The 24743-nt window shown below is 43.2% G+C and overlaps 2 protein-coding genes across 2 annotated transcripts in view; one reads left to right on the top strand and one right to left on the bottom strand.

Annotated features, from left to right (window-relative positions):
• The window catches only part of LOC111971187 (insulin-like growth factor-binding protein 3), a 65542-nt gene extending 47917 nt beyond the window's left edge, over window positions 1-17625 (top strand). The window contains exon 4 of the mRNA XM_023997978.2: window positions 17373-17625. Coding sequence (XP_023853746.2) covers window positions 17373-17498 — 126 coding nt within the window. The 3' untranslated portion in view covers window positions 17499-17625. The remainder of the gene's footprint in view (window positions 1-17372) is intronic.
• A 5963-nt stretch (window positions 17626-23588) lies between these two features.
• The window catches only part of LOC111971186 (insulin-like growth factor-binding protein 1), a 4785-nt gene continuing 3630 nt past the window's right edge, over window positions 23589-24743 (bottom strand). Inside the window, exon 4 of the mRNA XM_023997977.2 lies at window positions 23589-24743. This exon is cut by the window's right edge and continues 1577 nt beyond it. The gene's annotated coding sequence lies outside the window, so the exon portion shown is untranslated.

Raw genomic sequence — 24743 nt, 5'->3', positions numbered from 1 at the left:
GCTTTGTCATTGTGGGGTATTGTTTGTAGATTGATTACCATTTTTTTTTTATATAATACATGTTATTATAAGGCTGTAACGTAACAAAATGTTTAAAATGGTAAGGGGTCTGAATACTTTCCGACTGCACTGTAGCATTCTAGCCCCATTTCCCCCATTGCCTGAAATAAGCCTGTGACTTACTTTCTCCTTCTCACTGAGGTCAATGGTGCATGAAGATCTCCACAGGGTTGAATTCTCAGGGTAAATGTTACCTAACAAATTGTGTAGTTGAGGGTCATATCCTAATTCTTTAGGAAATCATTAACAGCACTCCTCCACATACCAATTAGGGGTAAATTGGTCATACTGGTCTATAACGCACACATGAAGGGTCTATGTATGAATTATATGCAGTCAACGTGAAGTCTAATGTATTTTCCCATTCATAAAGCATTTATCGCTAAGTACTTTATGGTAATTAACTGTGCAGTTTGCCATGTGATCTACAGTACATTGTATTTACATTGGCACGTTAGAAACCTTTTAAAACACAACAAATTAACAGACAGAAACCAGTTGCTTTCATTTTGACTGCAGAGAAGGGGTGAGAGGTTAGTCTGACATCACTTCTGGGTGACAGCCAAGTGTTCTTCTGGCTTCTTATTAGCTATTTGTGTTATTTTACATGTGCAAATGTACAATGTCAGTCATGAATTAGTGAACTAAAAGGTTAACTAAATGTTTAATTAGTTTTTTTACGATTTTTGTTGACCCTAGAGGTCACCAGGAAGTGACATTTGAGAGACCTCTCACCTCGCGTATTCTCTTCCAGTGTAGCCAAAATGTAAAGGTCCATGCTATCCGGGATCTTTGGGATGACCCTACAACATTTAAATCTGAAAAGTACCATAAATTGTACCATAAATTGTCTTCAACAAAATKTTTGAAAATTTGTCAGTATGTCCAACCGKCCTCACAACCGCAGACTACACGTAACCACGCCATACCAGGACCTCCACATCCGGCTTCTTCCCCTGCAGGATCGTCTGGGACCAGCCACCCGGACAGCTGGCACTAAGACTGCACTCAACAAGCTGTATAAGGCCATAAGCAAACATGAAAAGACTGGGGACATTAATATAGGAAAACTTTAAAACGTTTTACCTAATTTCTACCAGCATGTCATATGTAAATACAGAAGAAAAAAAACTCAAGACCACCTTTACTMCACACACAGAGATGCATACAAAGCTCTCCCTTGCCAGCAAATTTGGCAAATCAGACCATAATTCTATCCTCCTGATTCCTGCTTACAAGCAAAAAYTAAAGCAAGAAGTACCAATACATAAATGGTCAGCTATTGCAGATGTTAAGCTACAGGACTGTTTTGCTAGCACATACTGGATTATGTTCAGGGAATTATCTGATGGCATTGAGGAGTATACCACATCAGTCACCGGCTTCATCAATATGTGCATCAATTACGCCATCCCCACAGTGACTGTACGTACATACCCCAACCAGAAGGCATGGATTGCAGTCAACATCCACACTGAGCTAAAGGGTAGAGCTGCCGCTTTCAAGGAGCGGGATTCTAACCCGGATGCTTATAAGAAATCCTGCTATGCCCTCCGACGAACCATCAAACAGGCAAAGTGGACTAAAATKTAATCCTACTACACCGGCTCTAATACTCGTCAGATGTGGCAAGGCTTGCAAACTATTATGGACTACAAAGGGAAGCCCAGCCACGAGCTGCCCAGATAAGCTAAATGACTTCAATGCTCACTTCGAGGCAAACAACACTGAAGCATGCATGAGAGCACCAGCTGTTCAGGACAACTGTGTGATCATGCTCGCCGTAGCTGATGTGAGTAAGACCTTTAAAAAGGTCAACATTCACAAGGCCGCAGGGCCAGACGGATTACCAGGAAGTGTACTCCGAGCATGCACGGATCAACTGGCAAGTGTCTTCACTGACATTTTCAACCTGTCCCTGACCGATTCTTTAATACATACATGTTTCAAGCAGACCACCATAGTCCATGTGTCCAAGAACACCAAGGTAACCTGCCTAAATGACTACCGACCCACAGCACTTATGTATGTTGCCATGAAGTACTTTGAAAGGCTGGTCATGGCTCACATCAACACCCTCATCCCAGAAACCCTAGACCCACTCCACACTGCCCTTTCCCACCAGTACAAAAGGAACACCTATGTGAGAATGCTGTTCATTGACTACAGCTCAGCATTCAACACCATAGTGCTCTCAAAGTCCATCACTTCGTTAAGGACACTGGGAAAAAAGACCTCTCTCTGCAACTGGATCCTGAAATTCCTGACGGGCCACCCCCAGATGGTAAGGGTAGGCAACATCAAATCTGCCAAGCTGATCCTCAACATGGTGCCTTTCAGGTGTACGTGCTTAGTTCCCTCTTGTACATCCTGTTCACCCACAACTCCGTGGCCAAGCACGACTCCAACACCATCATTAAGTTTGCAGATGACACAACGGTGGTAGGCCTGATCACTGACAACGATGAGACAGCCTATAGGGAGGAAGTCAGAGACCTGGCAGTGTAGTGTCAGGACAACAGCCTCTCCCTCAACGTGATCAAGACAAAGAAGATGATCGTGGACTACAGGAAAAGGAGGGCCGAACACACCCACATTCTCATCAACGAGGCTATAGAGGAGCAGATCGAGAGCCTCAAGTCTCTTGGTGTCCAAATCACCAACAAACTATCATGTCCAAACACACCAAGACCGTCATGAAGAGGGCATGACAATGCCTCTTCTCCCTCAGGAGACTGAAAAGATTTGGCATGGGTCCTCAGATCCTCAAAAAGGTCTACAGCTGCATCATCGAGAGCATCCTGACTGGCTGCATATCCGCCTGGTATGGCAACTGCTCGGCATCCGACTGCAAGGCGCTACAGAGGGTAGTGTGTACGGCCCAGTACATCACCGGGGCCAAGCTTCCTGGCATCCTGGATCTCTATACCAGGCGGTGTCAGAGGAAGTCCCTAAAATATTTTCCAAAGCGCCAAGTCTAGCTCCAAAAGCCTCCTTAAAAGCTTTTACCCCCAAGCCATAAGACTGCTGAACAGCTAATCAAATGGCTACCCTGACTATTTACATTGACCCCACCTTTTTTTATGCTGCTGCTACTCACTGTTTATTATCTATGCATAGTCACTTTACATCAACCTGCATACACAGTACCAGCCAAAAGTTTGGACACACCTAATTATTCAARGGTTTTTCTTTATTTTTAATGTTTGCTACATAATAGTAAAAGTAAAGCCATCAAAACTATGAAACAGCACATATGGAATCATGTAGTAACCGAAAACCAGTAGCCACCCTTTGTCTTGAAGACAGYTTTGCACACACTCTGGCATTCTCTCAACCAGCTTCACCTGGAATTCTTTTCCAACAGTCTTGAAGGAGTTCCGACATATGCTGAGCACGTGTTGGCTGCTTTTCCTTCACTCTGCGGTCCAACTCATCCCAAACCATCTCAATTGGGTTGAGGTCGGGTGATTGTGGAGGCCAGGTCGTCTGATGCAGCACTCCATCACTCTCCTTCTTGGTCAAATAGCCCTTACACAGCCTGGAGGTGTGTTGGGTATTTGTCCTGTTGAAAAATAAATTATAGTCCCACTTAGCGCAAACCAGATGGGATGCCGTATCACTGCAGAATGCTGTGGTAGCCATGCTGGTTAAGTGTGCCTAGAATTTTAAATAAATCACAGACAGTGTCACCACCAAGTGTTTTTCTTTATTTTAACTATTTTCTACGTTATAGAATAATGTGAAGACATCAAAAAATATGAAATAACACATATGGAATCATGTAGTAACAAAAAAGTGTTAAAAAAATCTAAATATGATTTTAGATTTTAGATTCTTCGAAGTAGCCACCCTTTGCCTTGATGACAACTTTCCACACTCTTAGCATTCTCTCAACCAGCTTCAACTGGAATGCTTTTCCAACAGTCTTGAAGGAGTTCCCACATATGCTGAGCACTTGTTGTCTTATTTTCCTTCACTCTGCGGGCCAACTCATCCCAAACGATCTTCATTGGGTTGAGGTCGGGTGATTGTGGAAGCCAGTTCAAATTTGGACTCTTTAGACCAAAGAACAGGTTTCCACCTGTCTAATGTCCATTGTTTCTTGGCTCAAGCAAGTATCTTCTTCTTATTGGTGTCCTTTAGAACTGTTTTCTTTGCAGCAATTCAACCATGAAGGTCTGATTCACACAGTCTCCTCTGAACAGCGGATGTTGAGATTTGTCTGTTACTTGAACTCTGTGAAGCATTTATTTGGGCTGCAATTTCTAAGGTTGGTAATTCTAATGTACGTATCCTCTGCAGCAGAAGTAACTCTGGGTCTTCCTTTCCTGTGGTGGTCCTCATGAGAGCCAGTTTCATCATAGCGCTTGATGGTTTTTTGCGACTGCACCTGAAGAAACTTTCAAAGTTCGTGACATTTTCTGGATTGACTGACCTTCATGTCTAAAAGTAATGATGGACTGTCGTTTCCCTTTGCTTTTTTGCCATAATATGGACTTGGTCTTTTACCAGATTGGGCTATCTTCTGTATACCAACCCTATCTTGTCACAACACAACTGATTGGCTCAAACGCATTAAGGAAAGAAATTCCACAAATTAACTTTTAACAATGCACACCTTTTAATTGAAATGCATTTCAGGTGACTACCTCATAAAGCTAGTTGAGAGAATGCCAAGGGTGTGCAAAGCTATCATCAAGCCAAAGGTTGTGGTTACTACACTTTTTTGGTTACTACATGATTCCATGTGTGTTATTTCATTGTTTGATGTCTTCACTATTATTCTACAATGTAGAAAACAGTAAACATAAAAAAATCCCTGGAATGAGTAGCTGTGTCCAAACTTTTGACTGGTAATGTATATATTACCTCTATTACCTCTACTAACTTGTACCTCAGCACACTTGGTACCAGTACCCCATGTATACAGTGCCTTTGGAAAGTATTCAGACCCTTTGACTTTTTCCACATTTTGTTACGTTACAGCCTTATTCTAAAAAAAATGTTTTATAAATTATCCTCAGTAATCTACACACAATACCCCATAATGAAAAAGTGTTTTAGAAATTTTTATTTGAAAATAAAAAACAATTACCTAATTTACATAAGTATTCAGACCCTTTGCTATGAGACTTGAAATTGAGCTGAGGTGTATCCTGTTTCCATTTACAATCGTTGAGATGTTTTTACAACTTGACTTGAGTCCACCTGTGGTAAAATCATTTGATTGGACATGATTTGGAAAGGCACACACCTGTCTATATAAGGTCCCATAGTTGACAGTGCATGTCAAAGCAAAAACCAAGCCATGAGGTCAAAGGATTTGTCCATAGAGCTCCGGGACAGGATTGTGTCGAGGCACAGATCTGGGTAAGGATACCAAAAAATGTCTGCAGCATTGAAGGTCCCCAAGAACAAACTGGCCTCCATCATTCTTAAATGGAAGAACTTTGGACAGCATCATCCTGTGGGGATGTTTTTCAGCGGCAGGGACTGGGAGACTAGTAAGGATCGAGGGAAAGATGAACGGAGCGAAGTACAGAGAAATCCTTGATGAAAACCTGCTCCAGAGTGCTTAGAACCTCAGACTGGGGCGAAGTTTCACCTTCCAACTGGAAAACGACCACACAGGACTGGTTTCGGGACAAGTCTCTGAATGTACTTGAGTGGCCCATCCAGAGCCCGGACTTGAACCTGATCGAACATCTCTGGAGAGACCTGAAAATGTCTGACCAGTAACGCTCCCCATCCAACCTGATAGAGCTTGAGAGGATATGCTGAGAAGAATGGGAGAAACTCCCCAAATACAGGTGTGCCAAGCTTGTAGCTTCATACCCATGAAGACTCGATGCTGTAGTCGCTGCCAAAGGTGCTTCAACAAAGTACTGATTAAAGGGTCTGAATACTTATGTAAATGTGATATTTAATTGTATTATTTGCAATACATTTTTTTGTTTGTTCGAAAAACCTATTTTTGCTTTGTCATTATGGGGTATTGTGGGTAGATTGATGATGAAATAAATCCAATTGAATCAATTTTAGAATAAGGCTGTAACCTACCAAAATGTGGAAAAAGTCAAGGGGTCTGAAAACTTTCAGAAGACACTTGTTATTGTTATTTTATTGTGTTACTTTTTTATATTTTTTACTTTAGTTTATTTAGTAAATCTTTTCTTAACTCTTATTTTTCTCAAAACTGCATTGTTGGTTAAGGGCTTGTAAGTAAGCATTTCACTGTAAGGTCTACACCGGTTGTATTCGTTACAAATAACATTTGATTTGGTTTGACTTGATTTTGAAACTGAAGAATTTCTGCACAAAAACTTTCCCTGGAACTAAGGGGCCTAGCCCGAACCATGAAAAATAGCCCCAAACCATTATTCCTCCCACACCAAACTTTACAGTTGGCATTATGCATTGGGGCAGGTAGCATTCTCCTGGACTGCTAGAAGCGTGATTCATCACTCCAGAGAACACATTTTCACTGCTCCAGAGTCCAATGGCGGCGAGCTTTACACCACTCCAGCCGATCCTTGGCATTTTGCATGGTGATCTTCGGCTTCTGTGCAGTTGCTCGGCAATGGAAACCCATTTCATCAAGCTCCCAACAAACAGTTATTGTGCTGACGTTGCTTCCAGAGGGAGTTTGGAACTTGGTAGTGAGTGTTGCAACCAGATGTTGCAAATAGATTATTTTCTACGCGCTACGCGCTTCAGCACTCGGCAGTCCCGTTCTGTGAGCTTGTGTGGCCTACCACTTCGTGGCTGAGCCATTGTTGCTCCTAGAAATGTCCACTTCACAATAACAGCACTTACATTATGTGGACACCAGTCCATTGAGTGCTTTGTAGGTAAGCATGAACAATTTGAAGATGATCCTGTATTGAACTGGGAGCCAGTGGAGTTTGATGCAGGTAGGGGTGATGTGGTTCCAAGGTCTGGTGTCTGTGAATTGCGCAGCTGAATTTTGAATATGTTGAAGTCTGTCCAGTGTTTTTCCGGGGAGTCTGTAGAGAATGTTATTGCAGTAGTCCAGGCGTGATAAAACAAAGGCGTAAATGAGGGTTTCAGCAGTGGGGTCAGTGAGATAGGGTCTGAGTTGTGAGATGTTTTTGAGGTGGAAGAAAGCTGACTTGGTGACATTCCGGATGTGGGGTTCAAATGAAAGCGTGGGGTCAAATGTAACACCAAGGTTCCTGACTGCGGAGTTGGAGTGGATGGTGCAGTCGTCGACTGTCATGTTAAGGGAGTTGGGGCCCATGAGCATGATCTCTGTTTTGTTGTCTATTCATTTTAAAAAGTTATTGCTCAACCAAGTTTTCACTTCACGGAGACAGTCAACAACAGAGGGGGATGGCAGAGTGGAGTTGGGTTTTGTGTGGATCTAGATTTGTGTGTCATCTGCATAACAGGGACATTTGAGTCCAAATTGACCCAAGGGGTAGCATGTAAATACTAAACAGTAATGGACCTAACACTGAGCCGTGTGTGACACCTGGGGCAGACCTGCAGTTGCCAAGGGAGACAAACGTATTTTTATCAGATAGATAGGAGTGGAACCAGACAAGGGGTGATCCGGAAACTCCAAGAAGCCTCTCCATGCGGTCAATTAAAATCTGATGACGGTGTCAAATGCTGCAGACAGGTCCAGGAGGATGAGGATGGAGATGTTCCCAGCATCAGCAGCATAGAGAAGGTTGTTCACTGCCTTTAGCAAGGCAGTTTCAGTGTCATGCATAGCCCTGAAGCCCATTTATGAGAGGCCATGTGTTGTTGGATTTTTGATGCTACCATTCGCTCAAGCACTTTGGCGAGGAAGGGGAGGTTTGAGTTATGCTGGTAGCTGGTGAGGATCTCAGGGTCCAGGCCCTGTTTTTTCAGAATGGGAGTTATAGCCTCTGTTTTTAGAGTAGGAACAATGCCAGATGTGAGGGACGCATTCACAATCTTGACCACCAGGGGGCAGAGAACATGGCGGCATGCCTTAACTAAGGCAGAGGGCATGGGGTCAAGGGAGCAGGTTGTGGTTTTGGATTGAGAAAATAATTTTGTAATGGTGGTTTCATTGACAAGGGAGAATGCATTAAGTCTTTTCACAGGTGGTGAGTCAGGTAATCCTGTCGGGGGGAGCAGATGAAGGGGCAGACTGTTGCAGCTGTTGGTAGATAGCCTCCACTTTGTTTTGAAAGAAGGCCAGAAAACTGTCACAGAGGTTGGTGGTGATTGTGAGAGAGGGGTTGTCCAATAGGCGGAGAAGTTTGCTGATGGTTGAGAAGAGCACTCTTGGGTTTCCTTGTTCATTCCTTATGATGTTGGAGAAATAGGCAGATTTGGTTGTGGCAAGTGAGTCCTTTACTTGTGAATGTACGCCTGTGCTCTGTGCTCATTTCAGAGTAGCTGCACTGAGGCTCTCATTAGCCCAGCTTTATTTAGAAAAGCAATATCCTGCAGCCATTTGCGGGCCAGGGAGTTACTCCCACACACACACACATACATGCACACACACGCACGCACACACACACACACACACACACATATATATATATATATATATATATATATATATATATATATATATATATATATATATATATATATACACACACCCCCACACATACACACACAAACACACACACATGTTTTACGAGCCTGTGTTTACCCTTTGGTCAGCCAGGCTCTTTTTAATGTCCGTGACGCTCGGTGGCGCTGCTATTAGCCCAAAAAAGGGCATTATAAGTGCACACACTCATATACAATATACAACACACTCACACAGCCATAAAGGAAGCATTATGAGCACGCACACACACATGCACACACACACACACACCTATAAATGCAGCATTATGAATGTGTGGGGTGGATGAAGTGTGCTCTGTTAGCATCAGCCATGTGGACACCGTTAGGGCTCAGGGGCTAGGGCTCAGTGGCTAGGGCTCAAGGGAGTAGAGTTGAGCATTTAAGGTTTAAGGGCTCAAGGGCTAGGGTTTTAGCATTTAGGGCTTAGGTGCTAGGGTTTAGGGTCTATGAATCCCCACTCAGGGTCAGACTCAAGATGGGGAAAGGAGGGAGACAGGCAGGCTCTTTCACAGACAGTGCCAATAAATACGTTTAGGGATTAGGGTACTATTTGGGATCAGACTAGGTTAGGGAGGTTTAGATAGAAGATGCAAAGAAAGAGAGAGAGAAAGACTACATGCTAGCTAGTGGAGATGACACTGCTAATAGTTCACAGATGAAACAGAGACTGAACGGAAACTCACAGGTAGCCAAGCATGTAGGGAATGCACACGTGCACACTTGCTTACTCTCGCTCTCTCGCCTCTCTCTTTTCCACATACTGAGCCACATGAACGAATACTACAGTACTTACCATAGAATTCTATGGTAAACTGTTGTATACCGTAGAATACTATACTACACACTGTATTATCCCTCAAGCATGTGTAGTACTTGCTATATAATGTTTTACTATACTGTAAAATACTACAGTAAATACTACAGTATTTTCCACACAAAAAAACACTGTAGTAAATACAACAGTAATATCAGCAAAACACTACAGTCCGCAAAAACACTACACTCACTTTTACTATAGTAAATACTGCAGTATATTATTTACATGTACCCTACCCATTCCCCTCCCCATATTGAAATTTGAGCCACCCATACTTGAGAAATCTACATGCCAAGTACAGTATATACCATATATTGTATTCCCTACAGGTTATGAAAAATAGCGGAAGTGCTTATACTATCCTACCTACCGTTTATGCAAATTTTACTCTTTTAGTATTTATACTGAAGGAGAAAGCCTCCACTTCTATGTCAAAGATAATAAAACAAAAACACTATGGTAAATACTACAGTAATGTCTGCAAAAACACTACAGTAAATACTACAGTATACTACAATCCACMAAAACACTACATTAATTACTATAGTATATACTACAGTTTTCTTTTACTACAGTATGTATACTATAGTTAACTGTAAATACTAAAGTATAAACAGTATACTTAAGTATACTACAGTATTCGTTGTAGTATTTTTGCGAACTAGACAGTAAAGTCCACAAAAATACTACATTGAATACTATAGTATTTATATCATAGTATACTATAGTATATTTTTTGGGGGGGTGACACAATCTTCCCCCTACATATACATGCATGCATGCATACACAGAAACGCACTCACACACATACACACCTACACACACATAAGCATGCACACGCACGCACGCATGCACACACACACATTCCCAGGACTCCATCATCATTAACCATCTCAGGAACACAATGTTAAGCTCTCTTCCCCTGTCTCATCCGCTGGTCATAGAAGAAATAGAACCTGCCCCAGAGGAGAGGAGAGGAGCAAGGCAGGGAAGAAGGGAAGGAGGAGCTGTGGTGAAAGAGAAAAAGAGGAAAAGGAATGATGGGAAGGAAGGACATTCTGTGGGCCAAGATGACAGTACTGTGAGAATGGGGTTACCCTATTCCCTTTATAGTGCCTTGGTCTAAAGTAGTGCACGATATAGGGCATAGGGTGCAATTTCAGAAGCAGACAGAGTCCTGTAGTTGGTGCAGGTATTTTAATTTGTTTTCCTCTCCATAAAGCAGTCTTTGATCCTAGTGCTCAGCATGGCTGGCTTGCTGACTGGAAGGCTGTACGAATGGATGGTGGGTGGGTGGGTGGGTGGGGTGGGGGTGGGTGGGTGGTGGGTGAGGTGACTGGCCGGCTGGCTGGATGAAGGGATGGTGGGTGGCTGCTGGCTTACAGTTGGACTGACTGACTGACTGGCTGGCTGGTGGCTGGCTGACTGGCCGGCTGACTGGTTTGCTGGGCTGGATCGCTGGATGGCTGACTGGCTGACTAGTTTGCTGGCTAGCTGGTTTGCTGAATGGCTGGCTAAGTACCTGTGGGTGTGTGTGTTTGTGTTTGTGTGGGGGGGCCATAATCAGCTCCAGATGATTTTGAGCGTGTGCCAGATGCCCAAAATAGCAGTGCTCCTTTCCCCACGGCCCTCCAACTGGCCCCTGACAAATATTATAGCAATTCCATGTTTACCATCACACTATTTCACTCTCACTCGCTCACGCCCGTATCCTCTCCTCGCTCTTATATGTCCGCAAATCGAAAATTACTTTTACATTTGTATCGCAGAATCTGCCACTCTTCAGCTTTACAGATTGAATAGAACCCTTACTGTAGCACCCCTGCAAGCCTGATCAACAGATCCTTTCAGAGAGAAATAGAGACACACCACGCACGCCACATGTACACACACACATTCTTGTCGTGAACGTGATGTTTGAGTTCTGCTGAAGCCTGGCTTGCACACGATTTTGAATAACATCCAAGTTTAAGAAAAGGACGAAAAGAGAGAGAGAGAGAGAGAGAGAGAGAGAGAGGAGAGAGAGAGAGAGAGAGAGAGAGAGAAGAAGAGAGAGAGAGAGAGAGAGAGAGAGAGAGAGAGAGAGAGAGAGAGAGAGAGAGAGAGAGAGAGAGAGAGAGAGAGAGGAGAGAGAGAGAGAGAGAGAGAGAAGAGAGAGAGAGAGAGAGAGAGAGGAGAGAGAGAGAGAAGAGAGAGGGAAGAGAGAGAGAGAAGAAGAGAGACAAAGGAGAGAGAGAGACGAGAGAGAGAGAGAGAGAGAGAGAGAGAGAGAAAATAAGGTGTGGTGGAGAGGAGAGAGCATAAATTCGGGTCAGCAAACAGGGGAAGAAAGGAGTGGAGCAATAGGACACACACAGTCTGGCAGGTGGCTGTGGAGAAAAGGCGTTATTATTACATTAGGGACAGATCGCAATTTACTGGGGGGGAGGGGTGGTCCAAAATAGGGAGGGTTGTCAAACTTTTTTGTTTTGCTTTGGGGAGGGTTGTGTGTTTTTTTCATTGGGCACAGGGGAGGGTTGTGCCCTGTTAATTTCTTCCATCCTAGCCAAATTTCCTCATCAGCTTGCATGCTCCTCTCCTATATCACTGTGTTTTGGTACTTCCCTTATGTACTACGCTTTTCAATGTGCTAACTTTTACTATACCACAGGCCAGTACAGTCTACCAGTGGTCTATCCTGCCCTCATAGTGACAATAGGTAGGTGGATCGTTTGTCCAGATCTGCAATAGACTAACTAGCAGTCATACCACACATACAAATATTCAAAGCTGCATACATTTTTTATATGAATCAACAAGAACAAATAGGAATATCTGATAGGCCGCGGACACGCCAGGTGCATCATTGCGCATGAATGTACAGAGAAGACATTAAACACACAGTTCAAAAAGCTCCCCTATTGATCTTGTTTAGGGACAATACAGTTATCCTACCTAGACTATAGTAGCCTGCAACACCACAATGCAATGATTAATTGCATTATTGTTTACATGTGAGTACAAAATTCTAGGCTGCAGTGAAAATGTCATTTGAATAACGACGCAGAAGCTTTTTGATTTGAATGTTTCAGTCGATTTGGATCAGTCGTGGGTCTACTCTCAACCGTTTATACAGTCTAGGTAGGCCCAATAGCAGGCCAGTCTGGCTGTATTTTTACTTCTGATACTGAATGTTGCAAATCATCATTCTCCCAAGTCGTCCTACAATAATGTGGCCACATATCCTCCCAGCAGGCCCAGTTATTCAGGAAAGCTTAACACACGCTCTCAAATCAAATCAACTGTATTTGTCACATGCGCAGAATACAACACCTTACCGTGAAATGCTTACTTACAAGCCCTTAACCAACAATGCAGTTTAAGACAGAGTTAACTTCTACGGGATCGGTCTCCCTAAACCAGGACAGTCGTTGTTCAATATGCGATAATCAAATCGAATCACATTTTTATTAGTCACATGCGMCGAATACAACAGATGTAGACCTTACAGTGAAATTGCGAGCCCCTAACCAACAATGCAGTTTAAAAAAATATGGATAAGAATAAGAAATAAAAGTCACAAGTAATTAAAGAGCAGCAGTAAAATATCAATAGCGAGACTATATACAAGGGGGTACCGGTACAGAGTCAATGTGCGGGGGCACCGGTTAGTTGAGGTAATATGTACATGTAGGTAGAGTTATTAAAGTGACTATGCATAGATGATAACAACAGAGAGTAGCAGCGGTGTAAATAACCCTAACCCCTAGGTAGCCATTTGATTAGATGTTCAGGAGTCTTATGGCTTGGGGGTCGAAGCTGTTCAGAAGCCTCTTGGACCTAGACTTGGTCTTCCGTTACCGCTTATCCTGCGGTAACAGACAGAACAGTCTATGACGAGGGTGGCTGGAGTCTTTGACAATCTTTAGGGCCTTCCTCTGACACCGCCTGGTATAGACGTACTGGATGGCAGGAAGCTTGACCCCAGTGATGTACTGGGCCATTTGCACTTCCCTCTGTAGTGCCTTGTGGTCAGAGGCTGAGCAGTTGCCATACCAGACAGTGATGCAACCAGTCAGGATGCTCTCGATGGTGCAGCTGTAGAACCTTTTGAGAATCTGATGACCCATGCTAAATATTTTCAGTCTCCTGAGGGGGAATACGTTTTGTCGTGCCCTCTTCACAACTGTCTTGGTGTGCTTGGACCATGTTCGTTTTGTTGGTGATGTGGACACCAAAGAACTTGAAGCTCTCAACCTGCCCCACTGCAGCCCCGTCGATGAGAATCTTTTTCCTGTAGTCCACAATCATCTCCTTTGTCTTGATCACATTGAGGGAGAGGTTGTTGTCCTGGCACCACATGGCCAGGTCTATGACCTGCTCTCTATAGGCTGTCTCGTCGTTGTCAGTGATCAGGCCTACCACTGTTGTGTTGTCAGCAAACTTAATGATTGTGTTGGAGTCGCGCTTGGCCACGCAGTCATGGGTGAACAGGGAGTACAGGAGGGGCCCCGTGTTGAGGATCAGCGTGGCAGATGTATTGTTGCTTACCCTTACCACCTGGGGTTGGCCCATCAGGAAGTCCAGGATCCAGTTGTAGAGGGAGTTGTTTAGTCCCAGGGTCCTTAGCTTAGTGATGAGCTTTGTAGGCACTATGGTGTTGAACTCTGAGCTGTAGTCAATGAACAGCATTCTCCCATAGGTGTTCCTTTTGTCCAGGTGGGAAAGGGCAGTGTGGAGAGCGATTGAGATTCATCTGTCATCTGTTGGAGTGGATCTAGGGTATCCAGGATGACGCTGTTGATGTGGGGCATGACCAGCGTTTCAAAGAACTTCATGGCTACCGACGTGAGTGCTACGGGCGGTAATCATTTATGCAGGTTACCTTCGCTTCCTTGGGCACAGGGATTATGGTGGTCTGTTTGAAACATGTAGGTATTACAGACTCGGTCAGGGAGAGGTTGAGAATGTCAGTGAAGACACTTGCCAGTCGGTCCACGCATGCTTTGAGTAGACATCCTGGTAATCCRTCTGGCGCCGCTGCTTTGTGTATGTTGACCTGTTTAAAGATCTTGCTCACATCGGCTATCGAGAGCGTTATCACACAGTTGTCCGGAACAATCCGAGCAGCTGTTCCTCATGCACCGAGAACCTACCTCTACAATATAGCCTAAATATTTAGCGTTCAAATTTTGTATTACCTTTTATGTGTGGCATAAACATGCTTTAATCTGATCAGGCTACTTCAAAAGTCTCCTGTAGGCATGCGCACGTTCGTCCAAAATATAATTCCAGCATCCTCAAAATGGCTTGACATTCACCAGGTTTCCATCCAACCTTTTCATGCGAGTAAAGTAGCCTACATGTCTGATAAAATGTATCACCACATCATGGGAAAGCATGCAGTTTATTAGGCTTCAGATTAAGTTTTGATGAACTTCACAGGGTGGTGAAAGTGCACAGTGATGAGGTTGATGCTCCTTTCAATAAATACCAAGGGTCTTATTCTGGTGACATGATGATCGATGCTTGGCTGCCATTTGACAATTAAGTAGGTCTGCTCATAAGTAGGTCTGCTCATAAGTAGGTCTGCTCAGCCGCGAAGTGGTAGGCCCCACAAGCTCATAGAACAGGACCGCCGAGTGCTGAAGCGTGTAGCGGGTAAAAATTGTCTGTCCTCGGTTTCAACACTCACTACCAAGTTCCAAACTGCCTCTGGAAGCAACATATGCACAATAACTGTTAGTCGGGAGCTTCATGAAATGGGTTTCAATGGCCGAGCAGCCGCACACAAGTCCCAYGATCACCATGCTCAATGCCAAGCATCAGCTGGAGTGGTGTAAAGCTTGTTGCCGTTTAACTCTGGAGCAGTGAAAACGCTTCACCATCTGGGAGTCCGACGGACGAATCTGGGTTTGGGAGAACGTTACCTGCCCAAATGCATAGTGCCAACTGCAAAATTTGGTGGAGGAGGAATAATGGTCTGGGGCTGTTTTTCATGGTTTGCCCTAGGCCCCCTAGTTCCAGTGAAGGGAAATATTAATGCTACAGCATACAATGACTTTGTAGACTATTCTGTGCTTCCAACCTTGTGGCAACAGTTTGGGGAAGGCCCTTTCCTGTTTCAGCATGACAATTCCCCCGTGCACAAAGCGAGGTCATTACAGAAATGGTTTGTCAAGATCGGTGTGGAAGAACTTGATTGGCCTGCACAGAGCCCTGACCTCAACCCCATCGAACACCTTTGGGATGTTGGGGGCCTAATCCTCCAACATCAGTGACCAACCACAATAACGCTCTTGTGGCTGAATGGAAGCAAGTTCCCGCAGCAATGTTCCAACATCGAGTGGAAAGCCTTCCCAGAAGAGCAGAGGCTGTTATAGCAGCAAAGTGGTGATTAACTCCATATTAATGCCCAGGATTTTGTGATAAGATGTTCCACGAGCAGGTGTCCACATGGTCATGTAGTCAGTGGCAGCTGCTGAGTGGAGAACGGCTCATAATAATGGCAGGAACGGAGCAAATGGAATGGAAACCATGTGTTTGATGTATTTGATACAATTCCACTGATTCCGCTCCAGTCATTACCATGAGCACGTTCTCCCCAATTAAGGTGCCACCAACCTCCTGTGCATGTAGTGTTTTTTAACTGACAAAATAAATCAATCAACCCAAACAATGCAGAGGCAATTTGATGAATGGAAAGAGACATCTGTTACAAAACACCAAAAAGTTTAATGACATTCATAGATTGTCAAGCCAAGCTTTCGGTACTGGGTAAGCCTACAGGGTAGGGAGGGATGTGTTTTCTGTTTGTCCAGATTGATAGTCTATTTATCGTGGTGTTGAAAATGCAAACCATGTCGGTATGTTTTGTTTATTGGTTGTTTGGTGCATAGGCACAGAAACCTGTTGGTGGATCAACAATTTATGTGCTCTCAGTGAAAACGCTAATCTGTTTCAAATCGATGTCCTTTCCCCTCTTTGTCATCTTTCCCCTTTCTGTCCTCTTACCTCAACCCCTCTCTGTCCTCTTTCCCCTCTTTGTCCTCACCCCCTCTCTGTCCTCTTACCCTCTCTCTGTCCTCACCCCCTTTGTGTCCTCACCCCCTTTACTTCGTCCCTCTCTACCCTATCCCCTGTGTCTTTCAACCCTTTACCCAGTCGGCCGGTCTCCCCCTCTCTCTAAAAGCTCTCTCTCTCTCAATTCAATTCAAGGGATTTATTGGCATCGGAAACACATGTTAACATTGCCAAAGCAAGTGAAATAGATAATAAACTAAAGTGAAATAAACAATAAAAAATAACAGTAAACATTACACTCACAGAAGTTCCAAAAGAATAAAGACATTTCAAATGTCCTTTTATGTCTATACAGTGTTGTAGCGATGTGCAAATGGTTAAGGTACAAAAGGGAAAATAAATAAACATAAATATGGGTTGTATTACAATGGTGTTTGTTCTTCACTGGTTGCCTATTTCTTGTGGCACATTGTCACAAATCTTGCTGCTGTGATGGCACACTGTGGTATTTCACCCAATATATATGGGAGTTTGTCAAAGTTGGGTTTGTTTTCAAATTCTTTGTGGATTTGTGTAATCTGAGGGAAATATGTGTCTCTAATATGGTCATACATTTGGCAGGTTACTCTCTCTCTCTCTATCCCTCTCTCCTCTTTCGCTCTCGGAGTGTTTCCAGGCTGCCAGGGCTAGTTGAATGGTGTTAGTGTGTTAGTCCTTCCCATACTGGTGTTACCTGCCTATGAGATACAGCTTGGTGAAGGCTGCACACGTCTGACAGAAAAAAAACTCCCTTTCTAGTTTGTCAAAGTTGAAAAGCGTTTTATATGATAGAAGGTTGGTTGTTATATTGAATTAAATGTAACTCTATCTTTCTTTATTTCTCACTCTCTTTCTGTCTCTCTCTCTGCAGTGCCGTCCATCAAAAGGGAGGAAGCGAGGTTACTGCTGGTGTGTGGATAAGTACGGTCAGCCTCTCCCCAGCTACGATGGAAAGGAGAGAGGAGAATCCCAGTGCAACAACCTGGAGAACAAATGAGAAGCAGAGAGAGAAYGGATGGATGGAGAGAAAGAACGAAGGAATAGGAGAGAGACTTTTTTTCACTCCGGCACTTCACAAAGCACAGTCAAAAGAGCGCCAGACTGTTGACCTCAGGTCACATGACTGCCGGGTAGGGAAGGGAGGGGGGACAGAGGGGGGAGGGAGGGAGAAGACTGGGGGAGCACAGCCTATAGGCCAAGCCTTCTGTCCATCATCTACAGCTATCTGCTCTGTGCTATGGGAACCTCCTCACCTTGTATTGAAACAAGAGAGAGAGAAATGAATCATCTGCACTATTCTTTTAGAGAGAGATGGAGGGACTTTTCCACTGTATTTAAAGTGTGAGTGACTGTGACCCAACTCAACGTGTGTATGTGTGTGTGTGTGTGTGTATGCGTGTGTAAATGCTGTCTTTCACTAAGATCAGTTTAGAGATGTTAGAACACCCAAATCCAGCCCCCTTCTATCCTGTCATGCAGAAACTCCTCCTCTTTCTCAGGGTCCATCATTATGAAGTGAAGGCTTATGGTTTGGCCAGCCTCTGATCTCTTTCATGCCATCTTGGACAACACTGGCCTTCCCCACTGTCTCCAAAGCAACCAGCTTGTCCAACCCGATGTGCTGCGTCACATTCACAGGTTTAGGGGGGAACGAATGGAGACAGTGCCCAATAACGGTGCCTTAAAACCCCACACTGCCCACCTCACCCTCTCCGCCCCCTCTCCCCCCATCCCTAACTCCTATCCCTCCCTTTCCCATAGTCCTTCCTTAGCCTTCTGCAGTCCTCACAGGTGCTCACATCGTTTTACCACCATTCAGCCCTGGAGTCTGGTCTGGTTTGTTAGCTGGTGGGTTAGCCTAGCCTAGCCTAGCTTAACTGCCAAACCATCACTCCTCCAGTCAGGAAATAAGGCCAGCATTGTTGTCATAGCAACTTGGTCCCTCTATCTGCAGTCCTCTTCCTGTTGATGGTGAGTATGGCCGGTTGTAGGGTCCTTTAGCCTGGGCATGCTCGGTGAGACTGGATTGCTCTCTCTTCAATAGGTCCCCATTCTTCGACCCCAAGCACTTAAAGCACTTTAGCTGCAACCAACTCCCCCATATCGCTCCTTGCAGTTAAAGACAATCTGGACCAATTATAAATAATTAGGTGGGTGCTTATATTTGTCCTGTTTATTATACAAGTGTGTATTATACACGTGAAATTGGAAATGTGYTTTTTTTTGCATATCCCTACTCCACCTGAGACACCCTCGGAGAGTGAGGTCAATGCCAGGTCTTCCATTATCAATGCAACCCTGGATCATTTAGAGTTAAGTGCCTTGTTTACATCAACAGATGTTTCACCTTGTCAGCTTGGAGATTCAAGCTACCAACCTTTCGGACTAGCACAAAGCTCTAACCGCTAGACTACCTGCCTCGCATAGCAATAATTCTGTACCTTTTCCATAGTGGCAACATTTGACAAGGTTTATAGCACTGTAGAACAAAACAACAAGAACTACAATCAACAACAACAATATATATATATATATATGCTACACCAGGACTTCAGACAGTGAACTTACTCAGCCTAGTAAATAAACAGCACTCCTCGGAATTTACATTCAATGCAAAGTGTTTTCTTTTCATTTATATTGTTCTTGGAGATGCTTGTATGATCTTATGCCAACAACTCCACAATATGGACACAGCACCAAATGTGCACTTAAGAAGCAGACAGGGGGTCTGAGGAAAGGGACGTGGTTCTCCTAGAGGTGCTTCCTGCTTCGTCAATGACGCTTTCACATATCCGGTGTCCAAAATGGCACCATATTTGGATGATATTTCAGATGCAGACTTTAACAGTAGAGAGTGCACAAGAAGGAATGCTAGCCCAGTAGCTTGGTTGCACTGAATCAGCTACAAATTACCTTTAAAAAACAACTTCAAACCAACCAACCCGCTGGTACTATATGACATTTTGTTAGAGCACTTMATTTACGGCGAGTTGCATAAAAGCATGTTTAAGCTATTGCCCTGCCTCCTTCCCTGTTATTTGTGTGTCTTCGTAATTATTATAATTTTTTTCCTGGAAGATATGTGTCTGAATAGACATACAGTGCCTTCAGAAAGTATTCAAACCCCTTAACTTTTTCCACATTTTGTTAGGTTACAGCCTCATTCTAAAATGTATTAAATCGTTTTTTCCCCTCATCAATCTACACACAATACCCCATAATGACAAAGCAAAAACAGGTTTTTAGAACAAGCTCTTTCAGGTTGGATGGGGAGCGTTGCTGCACAACTATTTTCAGGTCTCCAGAGATGTTAGATCAGGTTCAAGTCCGGGCTCTGGCTGGGCCACTCAAGGACATTCAGAGACTTGTCCCGAAGCCACTCCTGCGTTGTCTTGGCTGTGTGCTTAGGGTTGTTGTCCTGTTGGAAGGTGAACCTTAACCCCAGTCTGAGGTTCTGAGCACTCTGGAGCAGGTTTTCATAAAGGATCTCTCTGTACTTTGCTCCATTCATCTTTGTCTCAATCTTGACTAGTCTCCCAGTCTTTGCCGCAGAAAATCACCCCCACAGCATGATGCTGCCACCACCGTGCTTCACCGTAGGGATGGTGCCAGGTTTCCTCCAGACGTGATGCTTGCCATTCTGGCCAAAGAGTTAAATCTTGGATTCATCATACCAGAGAATCTTGTTTCTCATGGTCTGAGAATCTTTAGGTGCCTTTTGGCAAACTCCAAGCGGGCTGTCATGTGCCTTTTACTGAGGAGTGGCATCCGTCTGGCCACTCTACCATAAAAKCCTGATTGGTGGAGTGCTGCAGAGATGGTTGTCCTTCTGGAAGGTTCTCCCATCTCCACAGAGGAGCTGTAGACCTCTGTCAGAGTGACCATCAGGTTCTTGGTCACCTCCCTGACCAAGGCCCTTCTCCCTCSATTGCTCAGTTTAGCCGGGCGGACAGCTCTAGGAAGAGTCTTGGCGGTTCCAAACTTCTTCCATTTAAGAATAATGGAGGCCACTGTGTTCTTGGGGACCTTCAATGCTGCAGAAATGTCTTGGTACCCTTCCCCAGATATGTGCCTCAACACAATCCTGTCTCGGAGCTCTACGGACAATTCCTTCGACCTCATGGCTTGRTTTTTGCTCTGACATGCACTGCCAACTGTGGGACCTTACATAGACAGGTGTGTGCCTTTCCAAATCATGTCCAATCAATGTAATTTACCACAGGTGGACTCCAATCAAGTTGTAGAAACATCTCAAGGATGATCAATGGAAAGAGCTCAATTTCGAGTCTCATAGCAAAGGTTCTGAATATTTATGTACATTTATTTTTAAAATATTAGCTAAAATTCWAWAAAACTTTTTTCGCTTTGTCATTATGGGGTATTGTGTGTAGATTGCTGAAAAACATGTTGTATTTAATCMATTTTAGAATAAGGCTGTAACGTAACAAAATGTGGAAGCAGTCAAGGGATCTGAATCCTTTCCGGAGGCGCTGTGTGTACTGTACATAAATGACTTCTTTATTTACTTCATTTYATCTAAGAAATAATTCAAAGCTGATCCAAACTACGTTTTATTTTCTTATAAAGGATTCAGTGACTTTCCAGTAGTAGGGGAGATTGGGGTAAGTCTAGCCAAAGGGTAAGTTGAACCGACCTTGTTTCGAGGAAAATATACACAAAATGAATAATTTGAACAAATATTTAGGAAGAGGTAATCATTTCATGGAGTCTGTGAAGAAAGAAACCACATGGAAAAAGTGGTGAGCAAGTTATGTCCAAAAAACAGATTTTCACCAAGTCAAATGAATTTATTGTGCTAAACGTTTCATGATGCTTGTATCTAAACCAAAGCACATACTTTTAARATTGTTCTAAACATAATTTGGCGTCTCTATAAGCTTCAATATGAGGTCTTTAACCTAGCATAAAAGTGTGTCCTKGTAGCTGTGTGGGCTAATATAGTAAAAATGTTGCCTTGGGGTAAGTTGAGCCAATGGCAAGTTGAGGCTATTGAAGTGTTTTCTTCCCAGGCGTAATGCAAGGCATTATCGCCRGAATAAGAGGCAACTACAGGGCCYGGCCTATGTTAAAAAAGTACAAAGTGTTGGTTGGAGGTTAAGCCTGTGTTCAACAATGCTTAAAATGGTTAAAAGACAAAAAAGTGATTGTGTTGAATTGTTTTTGGGAAATAAAGATAGACATGGTTTTAAAAAGGTTGTGGAAATATTTAATTCAGTACAGAAATTTGCAGGAGGCTTAACTTACCCTGTCCTGCGACTCAATTTACCCCATTGTAAGTTGTGACAAAGACCACTTTTTTTGGAGAAGCTATGTTTTCAAAGCTGTTTACTTGAATACTGATTATTTCTGTGGATACACAACATCCTGAAATATATGTAGATATCTATGTAAGAAATAATACWATATATTTCCCTTAATGTGTGATTACATTCAAGTGATGTTGAATGTAAAAAATKTCTCAACTTACCCCACTCCCCCCTACCACCAAGTGGAAGTTGATTCTRTGTATTTTGGAGAATATAATTACTAATTAATGTTTATATTTTAATTAACACTCTTTCTTCTGTTTCTCAGCAGTATCATTATTTTGTAAACTCYGTATATCTCCGGGTCTGTTGCCCACGGTAACTATCAGTCAGTCACTCAGGCACTCAGGTCACTGGTCTGTCTAATAGGTGTATAACAGAGTTTGGGTCATGATTGTTTCAATGCACTCAATACAGTATTCTAAAATTCTTAATGAGGAAAATGTTAATTTCAAAATGTTAACTTCCTGAATTGACAATGTGGCTAAACCCAATCCTGTTGTGTTTTCCTATGGGTCTGTCATCCAGTGGAACTCTCTGTTAGTCAGTCGGTCACTACTCCACTACTTCTCTCTGTGCACGCCAAGCCAACATGCACGCCATGCCATTCTGTCTCAGTCTGGGTCCACTGGTCACATAAGAATCTMTCTGTTGTTCACGGGTAATTGTACTTTTTTTTAAATGTATTTATTTATTCAAATTGTATCATTTAAAGAGTTTTGATTCTTTAAAGAATATAAGCTTTTCATGTTACTAAACTAGAAAATCACACAGCTATTCTTTCCTTTGAGAATGGAAAATTATTTTGTTCAAATATAATGTATATTGAACGTATTTTTTAAATAAAAATTTACTGTTGAATGGCTTGAGGGCGTTTTTACGAGTCAGGCTATATTACCTCAGAGAGCTGAGTAGTACATTCAGCACTCAATACTGTCTAATTCAGAGTTATAGTAAGTAGGACTACATTCAATAAACTGTTTACATCAAATGTTCGAACAGATGGGGAGACAGTTGGCAACCAAAAAGATGACCAGAGGAATGTTTTTGGATAGTTTGATGAAAAGGTTCAGAGGTTCTGTTTTTCTCATCAAATCCCTGTCTCTCACCCTCACCCTTCTCACTCTCTCCCTTTCTCTCTCCTCTCTCTCTCTCTACTCTCGCCCTCTCTCTCTCCTCTCTCTTTCACTCTCGCCCTCTCTCTCTCTCTCTCTCATCTCGCCCTCTCTCTTTCTCTCTCTCTCTCTCTCTTTCGCCCTCTCCTCTCTCTCTCTCTCCTCTCTCCTCTCTCGCCCTCCTCTCTCACTCTCGCCCACTCTCTCTCTCTCTCTCTCACTCTCGCCCTCTCTCTCTCTCGTCCTCAGCCCTGGAATGTGGCAAAGACGATAGATAAAGCGATAGGTCAATTTGTAAAAAACTTAAATGAATGTGGTGGTGCCAGTGGGCACGTTGGGGACGTTGAGGGAAATACCTGCATTCAACCAAGACAAACAGAGAGCGGGTCAAAAGGCAGAGAGAGGAGAGAGAGAGAGAGCGGACGGGCAGGGCTGAGCTATGACTCTCTTTAGCCCTATTTATACCTGGTTCAAGCATGTAGCCTTTTTTACGGATCTTGTCCATGAGGACACTCTGAGTGTGTCCTAATTTTTGTCAGTAGACGATTAAAAGATGCATTGTGATCTGATTGTGATCAGATCTTAGAAGTGTAAACAGACAAGATCATGTCAAGATCAGTACAAAATCAGGACGAAGGACGCATGTTAACGGCAGGTATAAACAGGGCTTCTGGTAAGGGAGCATAAAGACTGATTGATTTATTGATTGAATGTATTTGATCATTAAAAATAATAGGCTGCTCCAGCCAAAGACAACATTACATACATTAATGATTGAGGATAAAAACACAAAACCAGAAGGCTTATTTTCAATGTAGTCTTGTTTGGCAACACGGTGACCAAGATAACATATTTGAGGTTAAACGTTTTAATTAAATACATATTTTTTTACAACACATCTCAATTACAAAAGTGTACATACACGAGTGAGCAGTCAGTCACTTTGGAATAATCTCTCCCTCTCTCTCTCTCATAATGYGTTCATGTTATATAAAGAACAGTGATGGCAGTCAGTAAAGAGAGGTAGGTCAAGGTAGACACCCATCAGAACAAGGGACAATGCAGGAGCATTACCCATCATGCAATTCTGCAAAACCCACATTGAGTTTCTTGATGTCCAAATTAGTCGTTTTCTGCATTCACTGATGTAGCCGAGTGTCATCATGTATGAATCATATCAGAAATAAAAACAAACAAAACCATGTCAGTGAACATGAAAAAMAATTAAAAGTCACATACTATTTAGAAATCCTTCTAAAATTAATTTGGGTCACACAGTGCTTTTGTTTGGTTCGTTTCAAAAGTAAACCACCAGACAAACTTCTTAAGACCTGGACCCAGTTTCCCGATAGCGATGGAATTTAGTCATATGAGTGTTTTAAGGATGCATTTTTCCTGCAACGGCCAAGGTCATTATAATTATTCCACAACACTGACAACGGATCAGCTCCTAGAGAGATAGTATCACCTATGGCTGTGTTACGCTCGTCGTTTGAATGAGGAGACCAAGGTGCAGCGTGGTAGGCGAACATCTTATTTTATTTAAAATGAACACTGAAAAATAACAAAATACAAAACGAACGTAAAGTTCTGCAGGCTACACAGCAACTATACAAAATAAAGATCCCACAAACTAAGGTGGAAAAAAGGCTGCNTGGAAAAAAGGCTGCCTAAGTATGATCCCCAATCAGAGACAACGATAGACAGCTGCCTCTGATTGGGAACCATACCAGGCCAACATAGAAATATAACATAGATTGCCCACCCTAGTCACACCCTGACCTAACCAAATAGAGAATA

Source organism: Salvelinus sp. IW2-2015, linkage group LG13 (assembly GCF_002910315.2).
Source record: "Salvelinus sp. IW2-2015 linkage group LG13, ASM291031v2, whole genome shotgun sequence".
NCBI lineage: Eukaryota > Metazoa > Chordata > Actinopteri > Salmoniformes > Salmonidae > Salvelinus > Salvelinus sp. IW2-2015.
Note: the sequence above shows the minus strand (reverse complement) of the source record. Positions and strands in the feature narration are given on the sequence as shown.